This window comes from Exophiala aquamarina (genome assembly GCF_000709125.1).
Source record: "Exophiala aquamarina CBS 119918 chromosome Unknown aczIA-supercont1.8, whole genome shotgun sequence".
Classification (NCBI taxonomy): Eukaryota; Fungi; Ascomycota; class Eurotiomycetes; order Chaetothyriales; family Herpotrichiellaceae; genus Exophiala; species Exophiala aquamarina.
In genome coordinates this window covers 318,502-336,413 of record NW_013550580.1, presented here as the reverse complement: position 1 = coordinate 336,413, position 17,912 = coordinate 318,502, and the positions used below count along the sequence as shown (strand labels likewise).

At 50.0% G+C, this 17,912-nt stretch overlaps 5 protein-coding genes across 5 annotated transcripts; all 5 read right to left on the bottom strand.

The window, feature by feature from the left end:
* Positions 1-1,086: 1,086 nt before the first annotated feature.
* A1O9_08694 (uncharacterized protein) lies at positions 1,087-4,173 on the bottom strand (the record flags this gene model as incomplete). Its single annotated transcript, XM_013402177.1, has 1 exon — positions 1,087-4,173. The coding sequence occupies one exon, from the start codon at positions 4,171-4,173 to the stop codon at positions 1,087-1,089; it is 3,087 nt and encodes a 1,028-aa protein (XP_013257631.1).
* Positions 4,174-4,897: 724 nt separating this feature from the next.
* Positions 4,898-5,887, bottom strand: A1O9_08693 (alcohol dehydrogenase; the record flags this gene model as incomplete). Its single annotated transcript, XM_013402176.1, has 1 exon — positions 4,898-5,887. One exon carries the CDS (start codon positions 5,885-5,887, stop codon positions 4,898-4,900), a length of 990 nt encoding a protein of 329 aa, XP_013257630.1.
* Positions 5,888-7,778: 1,891 nt separating this feature from the next.
* Positions 7,779-11,189, bottom strand: A1O9_08692 (uncharacterized protein; the record flags this gene model as incomplete). Its single annotated transcript, XM_013402175.1, has 4 exons — positions 7,779-9,458; positions 9,508-10,199; positions 10,253-10,434; positions 10,480-11,189. 4 exons carry the CDS (start codon positions 11,187-11,189, stop codon positions 7,779-7,781), a joined length of 3,264 nt encoding a protein of 1,087 aa, XP_013257629.1.
* A 1,139-nt stretch (positions 11,190-12,328) lies between these two features.
* On the bottom strand, positions 12,329-13,611 carry A1O9_08691 (uncharacterized protein; the record flags this gene model as incomplete). The annotated part of the gene is made up of 2 exons (XM_013402174.1): positions 12,329-12,598; positions 12,649-13,611. The coding sequence occupies 2 exons, from the start codon at positions 13,609-13,611 to the stop codon at positions 12,329-12,331; spliced, it is 1,233 nt and encodes a 410-aa protein (XP_013257628.1).
* A 1,413-nt stretch (positions 13,612-15,024) lies between these two features.
* Positions 15,025-17,238, bottom strand: A1O9_08690 (uncharacterized protein; the record flags this gene model as incomplete). Its single annotated transcript, XM_013402173.1, has 1 exon — positions 15,025-17,238. The coding sequence occupies one exon, from the start codon at positions 17,236-17,238 to the stop codon at positions 15,025-15,027; it is 2,214 nt and encodes a 737-aa protein (XP_013257627.1).
* Between the last annotated feature and the right edge of the window lie 674 nt (positions 17,239-17,912).

The window sequence follows — 17,912 nt, the reverse complement described above, 5'->3', positions numbered from 1 at the left end:
TGAGCCTCAATCTTCCGCCGCAATATCCTTCACAGCACTTTCCAAGTCCATAGTGAGTCGCGATCTGTATGCCGGGGGGCGAGTACTTCCCACTGAGCGTTACACGGGCAGCTCCTCGCTTGAGCTGAGAAAATATGCTCGCTCTGGCTCAGACATATTTATCGTTGGGGACGGTGCGTTGCTGGCTGGCTGGTCACATGGTTTGCACGTGCCTCGTTGATTATGGTTGACTCGCCAACAGCAGGCAGCTGAGCCTGCGATCATGGCTGTGACAATTCCTATACCGATCCAGAATCCGTAATAAGGGACATGTGGAGGGGCTATGCGAATCTGGCCCATTGGAGAGAGTTCCTTCTGGAATTGACGATGCCTGCATCTTTGTAAGTCAGCGGTGCTCGAGGGTAGATCAAAGGTAGCATGCTAGTCTTTACATTCGAGTTGAGAGCTCTCTAGAAAGCTAGCTTCAAACTATAGTCTGGAAAGAAATCATAGTCATTCATCATGGAAAACGGCTCTCTTCATTTGATGTTTTCTGAACTCTCACCCCTCTGACGCAACTCGTTTCTTTGGCCCGATGAAGTCCAATTTTAGGAAGCTCATCTGAGAATATCACTTCCAGGCATGAGGGGTACGTGGCTGCTATCATTTCAACCATGGGCTCAATGCCCAGTCCCAATTTTGTGATGTCGTTAATTTGTATTATGGTGCCCATTCTTTGGAACTGCTACTATGTACATCGACCTCCCACCGCGTAGCAGCCGGTCTAAAGGAACTCGGTAGCATCGTGATGCGTGTACATGTCCACGAACATCAACAGAATGACCCCTGGGCCTTTACTCCTAGTCCTCAAGGAAGCTGTCGTCCATCTCTTCATCTCATATAAATGTCTACAGTGAAGACATGGGTGCTCGCTTTACCATCTAGCCTCACAAGTAGCTGAAGCAAAAGCTCTACATTGCACAGAACACCCCTTCCAACACCAACACGCGGCTCCATATAAGGCTGATATCTCCAGCACCCTGTGACAGGGCATTGGACCTGTGCTCGTCGATCGGAATACTGCCTCAAATCTCCCGGGATAGAGCATCAGACAGACAACCGTCGTCTGTAAGTGGAAAAATGTAACACAACCAACCACAGGGCAATGATGTTTGCAATATAGTGGAGCCGATAGGCATAAGTCATACCGTACAAGGCCGCGTAGACTGCAAGGACGAAGAACAATAAGTTGGTTGCCCATCTGAAAGACCGCAGGGCCGGTACCATTACCCCACTTGAAAGGGTCTCAACCAACAGAATGAATGGCATAATAGACAAGACGTTATGGTGTGATGAGAATGGTGTCAGCCAGTGGACGGCCATGTTATGGATCCAGACAACCAGTACCGGCAAGTTGATGGGTAGAACCCAGAGCATTAAATTCAGTATCGAATATGTGTAATTGAAAAAGTTATGTGCAGGGCCGGATTTGGATTCTTTGGCGTGCCTCAAGGCACGTGTGCAGGTCGTCAACTGCACGACACAAGCCACCACATACGCAAACGGGTAGGGTATAATTGTTGCAACAAGAAATAGAAGAACGGCTGTGTTGATGGCCCTTCGCCGTGGTGTGCTAGCCACAAATGCAGAAGCAATACCTTTTTCGCTGTCATCGACTTTGACATAGCGCTGGGAAACGAGGCTGGAAACTATCACAAGGAGATGTAATAGACCCAAGACCAAATAATTCAACAGGACGCAAGCCCCAATGCTTAATAAACCAGCCAACGGGACGAGAAACCAGAAGAATGTATCCTGGGAACCAAGAAGCAGGTCATTCTGTGCGAAATCAATTGCTGTTCCGTTGTTACGCAAATGATGATTCGTGCCAATGTTGGTAGAGCTCGCTGTTGTGAAGGCAGTTGCAAAGAAAGTCATCGAGAGCAGAAGGATTGGTAGTGGGAGCCTGAGGCTCTGGTCGAGGCTCTCGGAGAAGGAAATGAAAGCTCCAGAATTGTCGTATACTCGGAATTGTTTGCGAAGCACCATGGCAACGACAAGAAGTGGGAACGCTGCGAAGACAGTTCGATACCTGACCACAAGCTTCCCAAAGCTTCCAGCAGGGTCTATACGCAAGCGAATTTCGAGTGATGAATTGCATGTTGGATCCGACCAAATCTGAAAGGCCACTCCAGCTTTGGTCTCCCGACCGTCCAGAGTCGGGGGCATAAATGGAGCGATGCCATGAAGGTTTACATCACCTTGCTTGAAATTGACAAAGAATTTTGATTCATAAGGACTGTCGATATGCTGGCGCAATAGGGGTGTGAATAATTCGGCATCTGCTCCACAGCCATGCTGACGTATCTGGAGGGTGTAAGCTAGCAAGCTTGAACGTAGTGATGGCACGCGGACCTCCGTGACTACAGGTCTACTAGAAGGAAGCTCGACATTCAAGCCACGAATCAAAAGCCTTGGCAGGCTGATGTGAGATTCAATGATGGAATCCGCCCCAGACACAATCTCAGCATGAACCCAACTAGGATTGATCTCTGTTGATTTGTCAACGATCGCTACAAACTGATGATCTTGAAGCGCTCTCAAATCGTAGGTGAGAAATGTAAAGGGGGATACAGGATCGAAAGCGTATTGGGAGGTTCTGGTGGATGCGGGTAGTTTTATAGCATCGCCACAAGGCCTTTTGCAAGCAAGTCGCGTTGCACTTGGGTCCCCTGGTGAGAGGTCGAATTGGATTGGAAGGGGCGTCGATGTTAAACCACCAGCGAGAGGGAAGGCACTGCAGAACAGGACTTCCAATTTTTCGAGGCTTCCATGGGCGTCCATTTGCTGATCTGTTAAAAATGAAAACTGCTTGAACGTCGAATTGTCCACGGACGGGATTGGCAACAACACCGCAGATACCTGGTTCTGCGTCCCCAGCTGACGAAAGGTCACGCTATCTTCTTTGGCAACAGATGACCTTGACCCATCTCCGAGGGTCAACAAGACCTCGTGTGGAGAATCCCGCAAATTCTTTGGAGAGCCGTCCTCGAGGCCGGTCAAAAACCACCTTCGAAATATCTTCATTCTCTCGGATCGAGGTTTCGTTTGTGCAGCACGACGGACATCGACCACTTCATAAAGTGATTTGATGATGACCTTCCGCATTTGATCTGCCCATGTGATAGCGAGATGATCCATTGATGTCCAGACATTCGGAATGGTGGAACTGAAGACGGTGAAGCCGTGGCTTTCTGGTGCGAGAGAGGCAATATTGGTATAGTCCGACGGCACAGTAGTGTCCCGACCACCCCCTGCGATTGAGATCAACGTGGTATGCCATAGCGGATTATTACTGGCCCATCTTTGTAGATATGACTCCCTCCAGTAATCATTGATTGACTGATACAAAGACACAATATCCACATCGAAAGTGACTGGCGGACGTGCATGAGGAGTCGACATGGTAATGATGGTGTTCACAGAGTTTGCTTGGTATTTCGGTGTCACAAGCACGGTGCGCGCAACTATTCCTCCCATAGAGTGCCCAATTAGTATGACCGAACTTGGATCCGGAAGTTGCGGATCCCTTCGCGATCGATTCGAGTCGTGATACAACGAAAGGATATAGGCGACAGCCTCATTGACATACTCTGCCTGGTCGTAGAGTGTTTGGCCATGGAATGCCGATAGATCCTCGTTGAAATCAAGCGTAAAGAAATCTAGGGACCGAACTCCTTCCTTGATCTTATTTGCGTCATGCCGCAGAACGCCTTGATAATAGCGGGAGGCTTCGGAGGACAGAGAGCGAACTTGCTTGTAACTGCCCGCGTTGCCTGGTATGAACAGCACGGGTGCACCTCGTAGCCCAATGTTATCGTTGGTATATTCGTCCACCCCCTCTTCACGATACAAGTACAGTGAATATTTGGTTGCAAAGCGAGAATGCTCAGTATCGAAGCCCGAGAGTTTGATGTATGTCGGGGTCATCATCGACATGACACATCCTTGAGGATCGACTTGTAGCTTGAGGGAGGATCGAAGGATAAGAGAGAGTAACAACAGAGCGACTGCCGTGGCAATTAGGGTGAGAGGTCGCCATGTCCAAGGACTCTGAGCTCGGATTTTACGAAGCCCACGAACGTCCGGTTCGTCCTGGCCGTCGCCCACATCCTCCTTGGGCTTCAGCAGCATTGTTGCTGCATGCACGTCTGGCCAGCGCCAGATTTCGAATTGAGAGCAATCTGGTAGGGAGGAATCAACGAAGCCACGAGGCTGGTCTGGGAGGTTTTCTGGGGTCGGGCTGGGAAATCTAATTTCCGGCTTGGCACTGGCAGATCATCCTTTGTTGAAGGCCTGTCAGTGCTCCGAGTCAGTTTTGACAACAGACAGCTCGAGCTGTTCTCATACATGCCTAAACCAGCTGTTGATACTTGGCTAGGATTCACTCGATCGGGTATTGTCCCAAAGACATAATTTCATTGCACATGAAGTGTTTTCACATTTGGACAGATAATGGAGGGATTTAATCTCCCTTCCATGCGTCTAAGCCACGCGACCCACCGCAATGCAGACACGTAGACTGTCTCATGCTCGACGCGTCACGATGATCTTACAGCCTTGCTCAGCAGTCCTGGGTCCTGGGTCCTCACGTCTCAGTAGTAACACCCACAATTCCGCCCCTACCTATGTAACATAAGGCCAAAGAAGAGAGGCCAGGAATGGGATCCTTGAGAGATCCGGAAACCTCCCGCAATATGAAGTCTTTTGATGGTACCATTGTCTATGCATTGCTATGAATTATTATGACGCTGAAACGCCCCCGTTGCCAAGCACAAAGCCCTCGTCCTCTCCTCTCGATGATGCCAACTCTAGTGGTGCAGGCTTTCGCCTAGTATCAATGACGTTCCCTCCTTCCTCACGCAACCAATACACCACGATACCTCATCTTCCCACTCTCCAGCGTCTCAAACGCCTCACTGATGCCCTCGACACTGAGCGGGAAAGTCTGAATCATGGGCCGGATATCATGCACAGCAGCAAAATTGAGCATCTCGCGATGAATTTGCCTGGCCGCGACCAGACTCCCCTGGACCTTCAGGCCGCGCTGGATGATAGGCATGTACGGCATGTGCAACTCGTCGTTGGAGACTGTCAATGGGTAGATCGTGCCCGAGGGCGCCATGACGGACAGGTACAGATCCCAGTCCGGCTGTTGCGAAGTGGTGACCAGCAGATGGTCAATCTTACCACCGATCTTGAATTCCTTCAGGCCTTTCGTGGCATGGAATTCCGTCGCACCGAGCTTCATGGCCTCTTCCTTCTTCGAGTCCGTGCCGGAGAAGACCACGACCTCACAGCCCATCTTGGCTGCGAACTGGATTGCGAGGTGCCCTAGGCCACCGACCCCGATGACACCCACACGATCCGTGCTCTTGACGCCGTGGAATTGCAATGCATTGAAGACGGTGGCGCCGCCACACATCAACGGCGCAGCATCCTCGGTCTTCATCTGCTCCGGGATGTGGAACAGGAAGCCCTCCTTCCAGACACCATGGCTAGCCATAGATCCTTGGTCGAGATTCGCCTCCGCATAGATCTTCCGGTCTGGGCAGAAGGTCTCCGCCCCGCGCAGGCATTGCTTGCAGTGGCCGCAGGCATCCTGCACGTAGCCCCAGCCTGCACGATCGCCCTTCTTGAACAGTGTGACCTTCTCCCCGATCTCCTCCACTATCCCAGCTCCTTCGTGGCCCAAGCCCATGTTTAGATGAGTGAAGTGCAGGTCTGTGCCGCAGAGGCCGCTGTGCGTCAAGCGGACGAGGACCTCATTCGGTCCGATGTTTCGACGCGTCGTGCTCTTAACAACTTTGTTGTCCTTGCTGCCTTTGTATACTGTGAATTCAACCATTTTGGTAAATTTCTCCACTCTTATTTATTTGAGAATACTTGTTGGTGGAAGTAGAGTCAGGACTAGTCGCTTTTGGAAGTGGAGTGACGGCTTGAGTCGCAGAATAGATCTTGCCTGTCTCGATGATGTTCTTGTTCGAATTGGTGTGATGTACTGAAGTGAGAAAAGAGTCTTCCTTTCAATAGAAACGAAGGGGGGGTTTCAATATATGCAACGCCCAAGCCACCCGACAGAGCCAGTTGCTCCCGCTTTGTCAACATTTTATCACTAAGATACCTACCTCTCTTTGGAAGAACTCTGTGGAAAGCGGCACCCTGACTCAAGGCAGGCATTGACATCATTCCCGACATCAACATCAACCCATGACGTGGAGGTGGAAACAGCGCTGAAGAACCGTCCTGCTCTGTCCTGGAGTAAATATCTTGGCTTCCCGGATAGATCTCTTGATTCCGTTAGATCTGGCGCATCCATACTTAATACATAGTATCTATCAGCAAAACAATAGCATTACCTGAGGTAAAAGTGAAAAGTCAGTCAAGGCAACGGTCCCGGAGGGGAGGGGGGGGGGGATTTGTGCCGGTGCACATCCCTTCGATAGATACTCCGCACACCTTTGGGCAAATGCCAGAGACTTGATCCACATGGCGGGATGGGAGTTCCTGTATACCAGGAACAGCAAGTGGCATTTTGCTCAAACGGGTTAGAAAGTCTTCGGGAAGAAAGGGGTTCTTTGACTTCGGAATCGTCAACCCAGCCACGAGTAGTATCGTGTGTTCCATTAAGCGAGCAAAGCGACGGCTCCCGGCGGCGGAAGGGTATTTAAAATGCTTGGCATATATATGACTCAGCTCAGCGGGAGACCGACTCGCCAATGTCGCTAAGCAAGGCATGGCTAACCACTTGGTAAATACAGGGTTATAGAATTCAATTGCCTCTTACATACCAGGGGACCTCGACAGGATTTTTCCGGCACAATTGTCGAGTTCTTGGAGAAAAAGACAGGACGAGACACATAATTGGTTTGAGAGCAAAAGTCTATGTGGTTTCATGCTTCAGCCCGACAATTCGCGATATCGAGTAGGTAGGTACATAGTATCTGATTAAAGTTTGCCCACAGTCCATATTTCAGCCCCCATGTTTGTAGACGTCATTCGATTTTCCACATTCCTTTAGGAACATCCTGTGAGATGTCTAACAAATGTGAGGATCTCAGAAAAGGTGTTGAGTGGTAAGTAGTACTGGTTCGCTCCCAAAGAGAACGTAGCGGCAGCTCGAAGTCCATTATTGCCTGTTTTGCGGTCGTTCAGATCAACTCCACGAAGTCATGGAACTCATCATAAATCCATTGGTCAATTCCTTCCCACTTTCTTTTCTGGTCTTCCTCATACGCTAGCTTCTTCCTTTCCTCGTCGCTCTCAGTTGAAGGGCCATTCGGGGATACCGCCAGCGCCGGGGTTTCAGACCGAGCGGCTCCTTCGTTAGTATGATGCCCTTGGGGGGCCTGTCCTGTTGATGGCCTATCAGCGGCTGCTGCTGTACTCTTGTCACCACTGGGGCCCACAATCAACGCCTCGTTAGATGCTCTATCTGCGGTAACTGGGGACCAATGAGGAGGCACCGTCCGGTTACCATCATCTATACCGATAAAGCTTGTTGGCTGGTTGTTCTCGTTCGTACGATACTGCACAGCAAACCTATTATCAGCCCTCTTGTGGACATCCGACAAGGACACATGCTCAAGGGGAGGCTCAATCCCACTCAAGTCCATGTCTGAAGTCAAAAAGTCAAAAATCACCGGAGAGACACGCTTGTCCGTCGTGTTGGGACGCATTTCTCCTTCGATACTAGCCGCCCTTGCTTCGATATCTATGGAGGGTCTCTCTTCGGATAACTAATCGCAGTCGAGGGCCGTCATATCGTCCATAGGAAAGTCGAGATCAGGCAGCGGAGGGCTGGTTTCGAATGAGGAATGCGAGTCCGGTCCTTTGTTCTGCTCTCCTCTCCGTATCGCAGAAGAAGCATCGAATGGTGTCGGTTCTTTTGGTTGGTATTTATCACGCCGAGCTTGTTGGATATCTCCTTTCTGGCCATTTGAGAATTTGGCTTTCTTGAGAGGTGGTTCATCCGGGGGCCTCTCGGCATCAGCAGTGCCTCTGAAAGTTTCGTCACCAAATACTGAGGTGTGCAAGCCGAGGCTCTTCGACTTTTGAGATGGCTGTCCAGTTCTGGTCTTGATGGTTGTCAGATCTGTTAACCTTCTTTGGCCGTTTTCCTCGCTCCTTGGGCCGCCTTCTAGTTTTGGCCGACGTTTCGGTTTTGCGACTCCTTCGCGACAGCATTTGTGCTTGCATTTTCTGCCCTTATTGTTACAATTGTGTTGACAAGTCCATCGGCCGTTCCTGAGTTTCATTGGCTCCTTGAAAGTGGCAACATCGGTGTCCTCGCTCCCCGAGTCATAATTTGACGGTTTCGACCCCTGCCGCTTTTGCTGTTTGGTTTCTTTCGCCAGAAGCTCATCGATATCTTCGACAACTTCAACCTGTTCCACATCCATTTCAAGTGACAATAGATCTTTGTCCTCAATGCCGCCATCATCAAATTCATCATCCAATATATCCTCGTGAACTCTGCCATGAGAATTGAGTACTCTGTTCCCTGTTTGATCATGGCAAGACTGTTGGGTGGGGTATATCGTATCTGATAAACCAACAAGATTCAGTTCCGCGTATCTACTTGTTCCGGCCACCTCATCACACATCACGAAACAACACAATTGAGGGGTTGGCTTCACAAGATCGACAGATAAAAAAATCTCCTCACCATTCTGCAGATGCTTAGCACTCATTCTCCGGAATTCGACGAGTCTGCCATCGGAGGTCTCAGCTAAGAAGCACACATAAACAGGCTTTTTGTTGAAGAACTGTGGCACAACATCATTGAGAAATCCAACTTCGGCTTTGAATCGGATGGTTGATCCTTCCCCGCGTTTGAGCTCTCTACCAGTCTCCTTGACAGAGACTCTGAGGTTGGGGAAGCTCTCGAGCTTTTTAAGTAATCCCAGTCCAAACGGAGGGTTCTTCCCAAGGACAAGTTCAATCTTGGAAGGTTCAGTATTGACCAAGCTGTCAATAGTTTTTATAGAAGCCGACGCCAATTTTCGGACTGCCACTTCCCCAAGACCATCAATTTGTCTCAACTGGCTCGCGGTGTTGTCCCATACATGGGCTGCAAGGCTGCGACAGAGCTCAAGTGCATGACGTGCAGACACAGAGTCACCAATGTGGATCTGGCAGTCAATAATGCATCGAACCAAGCGACTAGACTGTGCAAAAACAATCGTTTTGTCGACTCGATGTTGCGGCAGCTGCTTTTTATACTGGTCTCCATCGGGCAGGGTAATATTGCCCAACTCGGCCTGGATGAGGAGAGAGATTTTGTGGGCTTGAAGCGCGATGTCGACATTGATAGGAAACTTGATTTCTGGTGCCCTGTTGATCTCTTTGTAGAATGATTTCTCGCCTGCTAACAAGCGTACATCTTTGAACTCTCGAGCTTGAACCAGGACGGAGAGCTATGAGTTCACGTCAATTTGATTCGCTTCCTACGGAGACATAACTTACTATTTCAGATAGCGTGGCTTTTGGAGGCAGCCCCATGAACAACTTCATGGTGTCAAAGCTCACATAGTATTTAGCCATCGCATCTCCGAATGCAGTGGACCTGAGCCGAGTCGCCTTCGTAATCAGGTTCGCATCTTGCAAGGAACTAATATCCTTTTCACATAATTCATCTAACAAGTCTTCTTCACCAGAGTGTTTGCAGCCTTCTCTGAATTGGTAATGGGATGGGTTTCGCCGTACTCGAACGTAAAGGAAGGTGCTAGCCAGCCACTGTTTAGCCGTTGCTCGATCATACACAGTCCCCAGTCCAACTTCAGCGTTCAGATGTTCAATAAGATTCTGATGGAGGCAGCTTTCAAGTAGTTCTCCACCCGATACCATCAATTCGTAATGTTTGACTTTCTCCTTCCGAGTGAGGATGACTGCGCAGGCTGAATTTTCAAACTGGGGCCGGCCAGCTCTCCCAAGCATTTGCATTACCTCGAGATCGGCATATTCTTGCATGCCATTCTCGGTCCAACATGTAGTCCCTTTTAGTATGACCAAGTAACAGGGCAGGTTGACGCCGACAGCTAAAGTGGATGTGCTGCAGATGATATTGATCTGGCCTTGCAAATATCCGTCCTCAATTGCACGACGATCTGCAGGACTTAGGCCTCCATGATGGAATGCAACCCCTGCCGCCGTATAAGCTGTGACTCAATCAGCGGATTGCAAATGTACTACAACAATGCAAAACACACACCTTTGAGCTCTGGGCTCTGCAATGTCAATGGATGCCCATGTGCTTTCCACAGTTGCTGCGATGGTGAAGAAGCGAGCCAAAATTCGGCAAGGAACTTTGCCGTAGTCGTTGATGCTCTCCTTGTGGAGCAAAATATCATCACAGGCTTACCACGACCATAGCGAGAGATGATATCAGGAAGTCTGAGATATGTCAACGTTCGTTCTGAACATGTCCAGGTGCCTCACTGTTTCGTCAACATCGACTCAAATGCAAAATCATTGCCCTTTGACTCAAAGCCACAAACCTTTTTGCAAAGTTCGACAGGGCGAAACGACTCGCCAAAGACCTCTCTGAAAGCTGGCAGGTGTAAGGAGGAAGGATTTCTACCTAGCCAAGTTGCGATATCATCCGAGTTTGGGACCGTCGCAGATAGAGCGACAAACCTAATATTGGAGCCAACAGATTTCATACGTGAGACAACTGCTTCTAGCGTGGCGCCTCGGTACTCTTTGAGGATGTGAACTTCATCGACAAGAAAGAGTTTCACAAGCTTGATCAGCTTGGCATGATCTTTCCATTTCCGGGTGACGCTATCCCATTTCTCTGGCGTTGTTATGATTAAATGAGCACTTTGGACGTTACGTAGATGAGAGTAATCGGTGTCACCAGTGAGTTCTGCACAGTGCAAATCCAAAGCGCTGAATTTTGGCCGCCAATCCTTGTATCGTTCCGCACACAGCGACTTTGTGGGAGCAAGGTATACGACTTTGAAATCGGATGTGTGCGACTCCGCAAATAGCCGGCAAATAGCAAGTTCCATGATGACAGTTTTACCGCTCCCGGTTGGGGCGGATATCACTAGATTGTCGTCCGTTTGAAAGGCGGTTGAAAAACATTTAGACTGCACTGCATTGAAGATGTCATAGCTGAAGATGGCTCGCAACTGATCGGGCATGGTGGTAGTCGGGACCAGCTGGATCCCCTGCACGATGGGTAGTACATTGCCAAGTGGTCTTTGACAGTTTGGCTTGTGGGGTGGGCAAGGTCTTGTCCGCGTATCATCTTCTGCGTCATTCTCTCGGTTGGCCGATTGTTTTGGGAGATATTTCCCCGGACGGGACAAGAAGCTATTCTCCTGCGGTCGATTCTGGCGTATCATGGTTGTTGGGCTCGAAAGGAAGGGGTTTGGCGAGGAGCTAGAGTGCTTGCCTTGTGAAGGATGCTGTGAGAAGTCTGTAATCATCAGCACCTCTCTTACCCCAGAAAGAAACTTAAGAAACTTCACGACCCACCTGGTATTACTTGTTGGAATGGAGTTTGCAAAAGGAAATTTTTGGAAGACCCACAACGTTCAAGTCTCGCAGCTTTGCTTGTATCAAGATGGCTTGCTTCTTGTGAGTGTTCAGCGAGGAGGCCCTTGTCTGGAGGTGGTCAGATCCGAAGACAATCAGCGGCCTTTCGATCATACCGAAATCATCCAAGGACGGATCCACTTCCTGGGCCAGCCATGACTGTGTTCTCCTCTCGTTTAAGGTTTCTGCGGTGGGATTTTGGACAGAATGCCAGGGTGCTCCACGGAGAGAATTCGCATTGAAAGTGTGGCTAGGAGCGCGGAAGGGAGCGCATGCACGGGCACGGCCAGAGCGGAAGCTGTTCTCCATCGAGGGCTGGACTCACCTGCAGCGTGAGATGGTTGGTAGAAGTAGTAGGGATGGTGGGAAGAATGAGATGTGAGGGGAGACACCCACGAGCACTTTGGTTTTTGATCGAGGAAGGAACGGAAGTAACCTGAACGTTGCGGCAGGTACGACCACGATTGGCACTGTTGCACCTCGTACCTGCCTCCAAATGCTCCATTCACTCCTTCCGAAAGTACTACCTACAAGAGCTGAATGGACGGGAACAGGTCTATTGAGCGTCCGCGATCAAATATTGATACTTTCGACCAGAATTGATGTTGGAGAACCAGGCTTCGACTGGTCAGCGTTGTGTGCATGTTCTCAGCGGGCACATGGAATAGCTGGGGAAGTCATGATAATATACAGATAGGTATTGTTCATCGTCGATCATTAGGTAGAATCCAAGATCCCCACTTCAGCCGTGTTGTTTGGCGAAGTATCCTGCTGAATCCCCTTTCCGCTTTTTATGCGTTGGTGAACCCGGTCGCGAAGTAGCCAATGCCGACTCTTGGTGGCTCAGCGGGGTTTTGGGAATCTGGATTGACATATCGTTCATGTCTGGAGGGACTTCTGCAAGGCCCTTTTCGTTGCTTGGAAGCTGGATGGAGGGAATGCTCTGGGTACGGGCTTCTTCTGAATTGTATAGCCATGTCGCAACGAGTACGACTGAGGCGCCAATGAGAAACTGCGAGATTTTAGTAATTGGGTCCATTGTACATTATGGGGAAATCATACGTTGTTGGAAGCCGAAAAATCAAAGAAGACAAAGCTTGCAAGACTGCTCAATACCATGCTGATGCTAACAGCGAAATTCTTCGAGATATTGTCGGCGTAGAAAATGCAAAAGGCGGCCACAATACCGCCGAAGGTCTGAATTATAATGGACAGCACAACGATCCAGTTGTAGCCCGCGAAGAAGCCATATTTGCCAACGATCTCGCCGTCCAGAAAGATAATTCCAATGAAGAAGGCAGGGAAGAGCGAATACACCGACAGTTGCACATTTCGAACCCAGAGTGATGTGGTCTTAGGTGATTCCTTGACAACTTTCTCAAAGTATACGCCTGCAAGCCCAGAGCAAACGCACACACTTACAACCGCCAACAAGCCGGCTGACGCATCCATGCCTGGGGTGTCCAATGCCAGTTCGTCTTCTTCAATGCCTTCGTATGTGGCAGATCTCTTTGTCAAATGGGACCCGGGCTCAGCCATTCTAAAGTGGTCTCGTAGAGGATTGGTTGATCTTGGGACGTAAACTCGAGTATGGTGGCTCGAGGCCAGAGTCGCGTCGGAACCTTGGGGCAGCGAAACTATCGCGACGCCAACCATCAACAAGATCAGAGATAGCCACTGGCGACCACTAATGGATCTTCGCAGCAGGACCACACTGAGCACAGCCGTCACAAAGATCTTCAATTGATATGTTACATGGAAGGTGGCCGCGTCCAAGTTGGAAATCCCCACATACTGAAGACTGTTTGCCAGGGTGTAAAGGCTTGCAGGTATTGCCATTTTCCAGCTGTCGCCTGAGAAGATGGCATTGCCTAAGGCACTGAGGAGTGATGTGACGGGCATAGAGCGAGGGACAGTGAGAGAGATTTCATAGAGGGATATGGTCAGGCAGACGACCAGTTTTAGGACCTCGACGAGGAAGACAGCGGTGGAGGGGAGGTAGCGATGCCCATCTGGAGTAGGCATCACCCGAGAATAATGTAATAGCTAGATTTGAAGTCAGACAGTGTTCTGTAGATCTCGGTTTGGACCACTCGCCAGGATAAAGCCAGAGAATTGTATGGTCAACTACTCAGTAATGGTTAGCTGCTGCACCACTTTCGGCGTCTATATCTTGATCTCTCCTTACAGTAACCAAAGTGAGGCTCCGCAGCGAAGCTCCCATAAATCTGGGCATGATGCCCTTTCTTTCCAGTCCCATGATTGTGGATAATCCAAAACGTCGCGGTATGAGTGGACTAAAGAAGACTGGGTGAGGGGGACGGAAAGCCTGCACCGGGCAGTCCGAGTCCTCGGAGTAAGGTATGAAGTGGACAAAGGAGTGGCCAGGCTCTTTGAAGTGGCGGCTGGACGCGACGTATTTGAACAATGATAGATTGAACTGTGCAAGTAATGGTGTTGCAGCAGAGAGGTCACCTGGGCACGAATATATCGTATGTATGGTGCAGGTGCAGGCGCAGGCTCATATGGAGGCAGCCACAAGCACTGGCAGGCTGTGGCAGCCCTGGCGAATGATCGCTGATGGCTTGGGATGGGATAGCCACTGGCGTAGGGATGAATTGAATAAGTGGAATGGCGAGCGTGTTGTTCGCGCGTCATTGGTGAGTCCAACCTCAGTGGCCTTCACATTTGCAGTTTTTGCCTCTGCTGGAGCTTGGCTACTCTCACGGCCCGCAGTCTGGTGGGCCGTAAATGCGTCATGAAGTCCACAGTTGGGCCGGGCGGGCCGATTGCTCCAGGGCTGCTCCAGGGCTCATGCTCTTCTGGGCTTGTTTTGATCTATGAGGAGATTCAGGTCCACTGCAACCCGCACCCCTGACTTACCCGCTTGAAGCCTAACATGAGCCACCAGTGCACCACTGACCACCGATCCAGATTGCCGAAAAAACAACAATGCGATGGAGCCATTATGGATTTTGTACGGAGTATGTAATTTATGCGGGACAAGAATAGTGGTCTCTAATTCCAAGTGCTTGTTCTGCGTTGTTGCATTTTATTACGTTGATAATGGAATCAGTTCCGCGGAGTGCACGGATCGACCATCAACTTGTCTCATTTTAATTGACTGGAGGCTTCTTCCGGGTCATCCAGCCATTATCTCACAGCGTGGTTGTCGTATTCATGGTCCAAAATTCAAGTAACGAATTTCCTACTTAGGATGAATGGGTGTATATAGTACAAGTGCAGTGACAGGCACAACGTCTCAGTTCCTCATGTCATCATTATCAAATCCTGGACCCCATGCTCGGCTATTATACAATGGTCCAAATGGTCGAAAAGCGGCTTGTTGTCCCTCACTGGTCTCTCTCGTGACACTTGTTGACTCCAATCCAAACGGCCTCTGAAAAGGAAAGAAAATCAGGAAAGAGGCGACCTGTCTCAGTGCGCTGTGCCAAGCTTTGACGTTGCCTCCCAGCCTTGGTATGGCCAGTCAATGAAATCTTGTGACAAGACTTCATCTCGAGAAGGTACCTGTCTTAGTTTTTCCAGGGTTGTCAGATAGGCATTCTGCTTCAGACTATATGCCTGGTCCATGGAATCGTTGGTTCCACTCGACGACGAGAAGAACGTTGATCGACTGGTGCGGTTCCCATTATTATGGTATGCCGGGGATAGCATTGACATTTGAGACATGACCTCGGTTTCAGTCTCTACTGAAGCGTCGGTTTGATAGCTGGCAATCGAGAGACGCACGCTCGGATCCACGGAAGCTCCTGTCTGGAATGTTGTGCAGGATGCCTGGTCGAACGACTTCTCAGGGTAATTGCTGCGTGGGGGATCGAACCGCTTATTCTGCTGCGACATGCATACTTCCAGAGCTACAGGGCTTTTATAAGCCTGATAAGCCGGCCGCAATGGTCTTTCTTCACTTTTCATTGCTTGAACTCGGTGCCCGGCTGCCCTGGTGCTTGGCTGATTCAGGGCCGATCGTTTCGATCTCATCGCTGCTAACAACAACTCTTCCTGTCTGGTGACGCTCATAAGCCTCCGACTTTCGATGCTCGCCGTGTCCGATATCTGGAACGATGTGCGCTGCGATGCCACAGGCTCTGTGGGAGTGGCAGGGAACGAGGTGAGCAGGTCATTTTTGCCCACTAACCGTTCGGATGACTGATCGCTGAGGTAAGTTGGTGCTATGCTATGACGTTTCGAAGATGGTCTTGTTTTCCGCTTGGAATGAGCGTGAGCGCCGTTGACTCGTCGCAAGCTGGGAGTGGCTGTCATGGAGCAATTCTGTTTGGTATCAATTGCCTTGGCAGTCCCGACCTCAATTTCAGATTCATTGAGCACATCGATTGCAATACTATCACGCAGTCGGGGCAAGGAATTCTCGCGAGGATTGGATTGAGACCTGGGTTCTTCATCGTCGGAAGAGGAGAGGTCGAGAATACTGGTATGCTGCAAATCTGTCGACGCCAGTGATCCCGCCTTGGTCTTGGATTGGCTCCGCGCGGTTCCAGGTTGTGAGAGAGTCGATCTTGAGGACTTCGCGTTCAGGGTCGATACGCGGGGAGGAATCAACGGCGGCTTGCTCATGCTCCTAGGTTTCTGAGTCCTGTCGTTCTCGGCAGCCCCTTCTTTGACAAGCCGAGACCCATTATCCGTATGTATCGACCTCATTCCTATGCTGCCTGCTTCGAAAGCCATCTCCATTCCCGTGACAAAACTTTGATGGAATTCTGGCTCATGAACACTTCCCTCTTCACTACTGTCACCCTCGAGCCCATCGAACCAATGCTTCGCGCCAGCCCTAGGCCTCCTGATATTGACTTTGATATGCGGGACTTCGGCCTTCACTGGTGATGGTTTGAGTTGCTGGATTTCCTTGGCGGTGACCGACTGTCTTGAACTTAGCGGATAGAAGTGAACCCCCTTGACTGCTTTAGATGAAGCGTCAGGCATGCTGGTGTGCGAAGGAATGTCAGGAATGGCAGCATTTCGATTACGGGTTGAGCCGCATGATCGCTGACTTTTGGGTGTCAGTGGAAGGTATTGATCGGACGGTGGAGGACTCGACTTGGTAAGTTTTCTGGGTTCATGCCCTTCCCGGCTCTTCGATGACCTGAAGAAACGTAATGGAGAGCCTTTCTCAGTAGGAGGCTTGACGTTGACGACAACGGGCGATCCCTTTCTTAATGCAAAGTCTCGTCTTGAAGAATCCGAGGTCTGTTGTGAAATGGCAAGTGGGGTCTTCTGGGCATCGTAGTATGAGTTGAGCGTAGAGTTAGACCCGTATAGCCTGAGCGGTCTTGATCGAAGTGAGCTTGCAGTGTCTCCATTGATCTTGAACTCTTCGTGCAATAAAACGGATGATGCTTTCAGATTCAGCTCTGGTGTATCTTCATGCCTTTCTATTGGTGTAGCCGTTGATCCGAGTTCAGTAGCGGTGTCGGAAAATGTCAGTGCAGGGATCCTCGCGGTAGTAGAAGAACTAATGCTTTGGTTCCGGGCTGTGTTCAAGGCCGTTTCTGTGATGCCCAAGATATGCTGTGCTTTGAAATCTTTTCCTTCCAGTTGCCAATCTTGAGTGCGAACTGTAGATTTCCCCCTCCTCAGCGCAGTTGGCAGATGAAACCTTTGTCCGCTACCCATTGGAAATGGCTAAAATCAAGCCGTAGGTTCCAAACGTAACTGCTGTTGCATATCGGTATGCGGCGAACCTTCGCCGTCGTCTGCTTAAGTCGAGATATCGCTAACAGGTGTGGGCTTCTCTATAAGATTGTGTTGGACACCTCCAATGCGGGAGCGAAGATCAGCCTACTTGTGGGTAGGTGCCAAAGACGACTCGGATCAGGACTGGAAATTGACCGGTATTTCGAAGAGCCTTGTTGGGGAGGAGGTGCGTCGATTCAAATGATCAATTCAATTGTGAAAGATGGAGACTGTCAGCATTTTCAGAGCAAGGAGGTGCTTGTGAGAGGTTTCTTCTGTCACGGAGGGTAGAATAGCTCTCTAGATGGAAGAGGAGACGATCATCACCAAGGCCGATGGACGAGGAACAGCGGCAGTTAGAAGCACGATGAGCAGTGAAACTTCCAAGAACAGAACTGCCATCAGATGGACAGTGGGCCGAAGAAGCGTTTAGAGCATGTCAAGCGCAATGACGAGCGCATGGGACGGAGGGACGATGGGCAAAGTTTAGGACCCCCGAGGCAGAGAGTCATTCAGGATGGGCAAGGGATCCCCTGGAGCCTGCGTCTCAGTGGTGGTTACCAATGGTTAGTGGTACCTTGTACCTCGTTGTAGTAGCAATATGGAAAGGCTCT